Here is a 5,820-nt window from a genome sequence, read left to right on the forward strand (position 1 = left end):
TTAATAAGTGTTATTCAGACTGACGTTTCTCAGGGGTCTGAGCGAGTGCAGCAGGCCGCTGGATGAGCTTCCTCTCGGGGATCTCTGCTCCGGCTGCTCTCCTGTGGCTCTCTTGACTGCGGGCGGCGTCCCTTCGCTCGTGCTCAGCAGTGAGTAATGAGGGAGCTGGGGGTGGCTGGGAGCGGCTGGCGTCTCCTGGCAGCGCATGCAGCCGGGGAACGGATGCGCCTGGCAGCAGGGACACAGCGGCCCCGGACCGGAGCCCGCGGAGGGAGGTATGGAGGACCTGCGGTGGCGTGAAGCGGCGTCCACAGCGGTGGAAATGAGGTCAGGACTGGAGCCAGACAGCCTCCGCTGCAGGTGGTCGGTCTGCGGGCTGCGGAGGGCGGCGGCTGGGCCGAAGTAGCGCAGGTTGTTGGCGCAGGTGGCTACGGCGTTTTCGCGGTTCTGCACCGGTAACAGCGGGCCCTCGGGCGGAGGGTGATGTTCTGCTCACGAAGGCTGCATTGATTTGCATTTATTTATTTGAAATATTATTACAATTTAAATAACTATTTTCTATGATAATATATTTTAAAATGTAATTTATTCCTGTGATGCAAAACTAAATTTTCAGCATCATTAAAGATTACATGATCCATTCAAGGCTTCTGGCGAATCATGACAGAAAATCACAGATTAAATACAATAAGAGAGATTATGAATTGAAGCAGACTCACCGCTGTCTGCGTGGAAACTCCACCTCACTGTCAACCTCTCCTTCCTCTTCCTCAGAAGACTCGTCTCTCCCCTGACAGACACATACAACAGATCACATGCTAAATCACAAACACAAATAAAACACCTGGATCATATTATATTGAATAAATACTAAACTCACAATTTACAATATTACAGTTTTTAATAGAAATTCATACTTTTATTCAGCAAGGATGCATTAAATTGATCAAAAGTGACAGTAAAGACATTTATAATGTAACAAAAGATTTCTATTTCAAATAAATGCTGTTCTTTTGAACTTTCTATTCATCAAAGAATCCTGAAAAATAAAATGCTTCCACAAAAATATTCGGCAGCACAACTGTTTGCAACATTGATATTAATCAGAAATGTTTCTTGAGCAGCAAATCAGCATATTAGAATGATTTGATCAATGAATTACAAATATCCTGTTTATATAAATAATCAAGTTATAATTAGTAAAGCTGAAGTGTCTAAGCTTGACCAGAGCAGATTTCTGTAAGTCTGATATCCGTTAATAGAAATACTTAACTGAATGACAGAAAAAAAAATCACCAGAGTTCAAAACACATACAGTACACTACCAATCAAAAAATTGGAGTTTTTAATGTTCACATGACATGCAGGTAAACAAATTAAATATTTCAATTTTGTTTTTTTTTATTTTGATTGTTTTTATTGAATTTATTTTTTTTTACTAAATTATTTTTATTATTGATATTTATTATTTTTAATTTATTAATTTAGTAACAACTTTATTTTTGTATTTTCATTTTAAAATTATGCATTATTTATTTTTTCAATAAATGAGGGAGCTGGGGGTGGCTGGGAGCGGCTGGCGTCTCCTGGCAGCGCATGCAGCCGGGGAACGGATGCGCCTGGCAGCAGGGACACAGCGGCCCCGGACCGGAGCCCGCGGAGGGAGGTATGGAGGACCTGCGGTGGCGTGAAGCGGCGTCCACAGCGGTGGAAATGAGGTCAGGACTGGAGCCAGACAGCCTCCGCTGCAGGTGGTCGGTCTGCGGGCTGCGGAGGGCGGCGGCTGGGCCGAAGTAGCGCAGGTTGTTGGCGCAGGTGGCTACGGCGTTTTCGCGGTTCTGCACCGGTAACAGCGGGCCCTCGGGCGGAGGGTGATGATGGTGAAGGTAGCTTTGCTCCTGTAGGGGCTGCTGCTCCTCCGACGGCCCTGAATTGAGTTTGAGGGCCCCTGGGAACTCATTGTGACTCCCTTTGCTGTTGGCCCTCCGGTGGCGGGGTTTACTGCGGTACCGGGCTTTCCCAGGCGGGGTGGACACTTTTGGGCTTCCTGACAACGGGGATGGAGCCGGAAGAGGCTCGACGCTGGGAATGCCATCGGAGCGCAGCAGATCCGGTCTGCAGGAGATCATGTGCATGTTAATGACCTCATGAAGAATTCATGACGGATACATTTCATTCCACACAGCACCGCTGACTTTAACTACAAATTATCCATCCGCGTTTCCATATTCATGGGAAAATATTCCACAAAATAATCACACATTGACAACATATGACATATCAAGATAGTGTATAATTTTTTAAACATGATAAAAATACAATAATAAAAAGGTAATTGACATTTGTAGAACATTACATTCATCACGCTGTTCAGTAAAACCTCTTTCTGACTCCTATTGCTTAAACCAAGGATTCCCAAACTTTTTGACAGCCGAACCCCTTTGACCTAAAACATTTACTTGAAATCCCCCTTAGATTTTAAGCTAATATTTCATTAATTTATCAACACATTTGCATTTGTTTTATTTTGATTGTTTTTATTTTCAAAGTATTTTTATTATTGATATCAGTTATTCATGCATTACTTAACTCATTTTTTATTTTTCATTTTAAAATTATTACATTTATTATTTAAGTTTTCAATTATTATTCTTTATTATTTATATTATTTATTTATCATTTTTATTTTAATTCATTTTTACTTTATACTCTAATTATTTGCTTTTCATTTTAAAATAATTTTTATTATTATATTAGGTTTATTATCGATATTTGTTATTTTTAATAAATTATTAATTAATTAATTTTAATAACTTTTATTCATGTTTAATTATCTTTTCATTTTGAAATAATACTGTTTCTAGCAATTTTTTATTTGTTATTTATTTTAATTATTTCTTATTTTTAATTACTTTCATTTTTAATTATTTATTTATTTTAATAACTCTTTTTATTACCAAAATTTATTATTTCTAATACATTATTAAATAATTAATTTGAATAACTTCAATAAATTTTTGTATTAGTTACGAGCTTTTAATTTTTGAAAAAAAATTACTATTATTTATTTTTGAAATAATTTTGCTATTATTTATATGATTTATTATTTAAATTAATTATTAATTTGTTTTAATTACTTTAATTTTTAATTAATTGTCAGCCTTTCATCAACTCACAACCCGCCTGCAGTACCCTCATGAACCCCCGGGGGGCCGCAAACCTTAGTTTGGGAATCCCTGGCTTAAAGTATTAAATGCATTATGATATGAACACCACAAACAGCACATATGCCCGTGTCTCCATGGATCGCTCACCTCTTTGGCTGTTGTGTCCCGGGCTTATGGTTCATGCTGCTCTTCTTCTTAATGAGCTTCTCAACAGCGTTGGGCCGCACAATGGGCCGAACCAGATGGCGTTTGTACGTGCCGGGATGCTTCTTCTCCACGGCCTGCTCCCTCCTGCAATAAAACACGGGAAACGCTCAGATCTCACGACCAAAATCTGTGATAGTAAAAGCAGTGAGATTTGACTGAATGTGGGTCACAGGAAAACAGCACAAGCCGGGTCGAGCTTTAAGCAGATTCGATTTAATTCGAGTTTCAGAGAGACGTCTGCGTTCAGGCACAGACGGGGTCAGAGTTCAGACTCATTACAGCCTTTCATGAGTAATTTCATGCCAATAAACGGACAAACTCAAGAGAGAGACAGAGATGCACACAGAATAATCGGCATCAGAAAAGCATTTTCATACCATCATACTACCATAACAACTCAATTTCTGCAGTATACAGTATATTTACTGAATTAATGAACTGGAAGTAATATCACCAGTGATTTTTGAATAGATTACCAGAAGTAATTCACTCAAGATTAGATTAAAAACCCAAACTGAATAATCATTAGGGCTGGGTATCGTTCAAAATTTTTCGATATCGGTACCGATACCTTGACTTCGATACCGGTTCCTGAACGATACTTTTTTCGATACCAATTTTATGAAATCAATTTTAACAAGATTACATTATCTAAAAAGGTGCCTAAAAAGTATCGAACTCGATACCCAGCCCTAATAATCATATTTATTTGAGATCTTGATCCTTGTTTCATGAATGAGAATGATTTCAAACTGAGATGTTTAAATCATTTTAAAAAATGCATTAGTGTGATACATTTTCCGGAATCAGTTCAAACAGCTTGTTTTAATGAATCAGTTCAAAATGATTAAATTCATTTAAATCATCACTCAAATATAAAAATGTGATTTTTCGTGCATTAACATGTGTTAGTCAAATATCTGTAGGTAAATACTGCCATTTATGACTGTTATATTCATGCATATAAATGAAAATGATTAAATATGATTGTTTCTTATTGAAAAACATGCCTTGATTATTTGAACTAGATTTTTAATGTATTTTACTTATTGCATTAAATATTTAAAATAGACTACAATGTTCAATTGGGTTAATATGGAAGCTTGTTTCCACCTCAGAATAAAAAAAAAAGAAAAAAGAAGTAATTACGACTTTTTATCTCACAATTCACTTTTTCACAATTTTCACAGTTTTTAAGTAAATATTTTAATATTTTAACAACACGCTCACGTTTCTCTGATGTTTGCTAATGTCCACATGATGAATATAATATTTAATATATTTTTTTGTGTTTTATTTTATTTAGTGTTTTATTTTACAATTATTCTTCTAATTATTTTAAAAATTATTATTTTTAATTATTTATATTTATTTTTAATTACTTTATTTAATGAATTGTTAATTATCTGATTTTTTTTTAATTGATCACTTTATTGTTCTTGACATTTTAATAATTATTTTTTATAATTTACAATTATTTTTAATTATTTGCTTTTCAGTTTAAAATAATTTTTATAATTTTTTCAACAATTGTATTTATCATTGATATTTATTATTTAATAAATTATTATTTTGTAATAACTATTTCAGTTTTAATTACTAGCGTTTCATTTTTAAATGATTAATTTTAATCGTATTTATATTTAAAATAGTTTTTTTTCCCTGCCACTGAAAAAAAAAAATTAAGGTAATTTCAATTTTTTTTATCTCACAATTCTGACTTTTTTTCTTGCAGTTGCGAGTTTATATCTCACAATTCAGACGTTTCTTCTCAGAATTGCAAGAAAAAAGTCAGGATTGGAAGATTAAAGGTCACAATTACCTTTTGATTTTTTTACCCAGTTGCGCAAACAAGCTCTCGTAGTTTAAATTATGCTTCTTTTTATGAAAAAAGAAAAGACCACAATGAAGGACTTACTTGAGCAGCTCTTTCTCTCGCACCTCCAGCTGCAGCATGATAGCGCTGAGCTCCATGTACAGGTTATTGGCTCGCTCCAGTTTCCTCTCGTAATGCTCTCGGATATCCAGAGCGTGTCTGAAACACACAGAGACAGTGAGACAACCTGTAACACACAGTGACCTCCAGCTAAAGCTCTCTCTGTTCTCTCTCTGTTGCGTGCGATTCGTCTGGGTTCACCTGAGCTCGTCTCTTCTGCGTCGAATCAGCTCCTCGTCCAGTCGATGGATGCAGGTGCCTTCGCTCTTGATCTTCTCGAAATGCTTCTTCACCTCCTCTCTCCATTCCGTCTGCCACAGACAGTAATGTTATTGTTCATTAAAACGGGAACACATTAGTTTGGGGACCAATTAGCATGAATATTACTAGCATATTGGCTGTTTATTAGTACTTATAAAGCACATATTAATGCCTTATTCTGTATGACCATATTTTAGACCTGTAATCCTAAACTTAAAGGGATAGTTCACCCAAAAATTAAAATTTGAT

At 35.9% G+C, this 5,820-nt stretch overlaps 1 protein-coding gene across 1 annotated transcript in view; it reads right to left on the bottom strand.

Annotated features, from left to right (window-relative positions):
- The window catches only part of LOC107742817 (mitogen-activated protein kinase kinase kinase 13-like), a 29,928-nt gene continuing 24,108 nt past the window's right edge, over positions 1 to 5,820 (bottom strand). Inside the window, exons 8-12 of the mRNA XM_016555863.1 lie at positions 5,512 to 5,621; positions 5,293 to 5,409; positions 3,315 to 3,458; positions 1,877 to 2,115; positions 1 to 485 (exon numbers count right to left, since the gene is read on the bottom strand). Coding sequence (XP_016411349.1) covers positions 1 to 485; positions 1,877 to 2,115; positions 3,315 to 3,458; positions 5,293 to 5,409; positions 5,512 to 5,621 — 1,095 coding nt within the window. The remainder of the gene's footprint in view (positions 486 to 1,876; positions 2,116 to 3,314; positions 3,459 to 5,292; positions 5,410 to 5,511; positions 5,622 to 5,820) is intronic.

This window comes from Sinocyclocheilus rhinocerous, unplaced genomic scaffold, assembly GCF_001515625.1.
Source record: "Sinocyclocheilus rhinocerous isolate Xijiao unplaced genomic scaffold, SAMN03320098_v1.1 scaffold917, whole genome shotgun sequence".
NCBI classification, from domain to species: Eukaryota; Metazoa; Chordata; class Actinopteri; order Cypriniformes; family Cyprinidae; genus Sinocyclocheilus; species Sinocyclocheilus rhinocerous.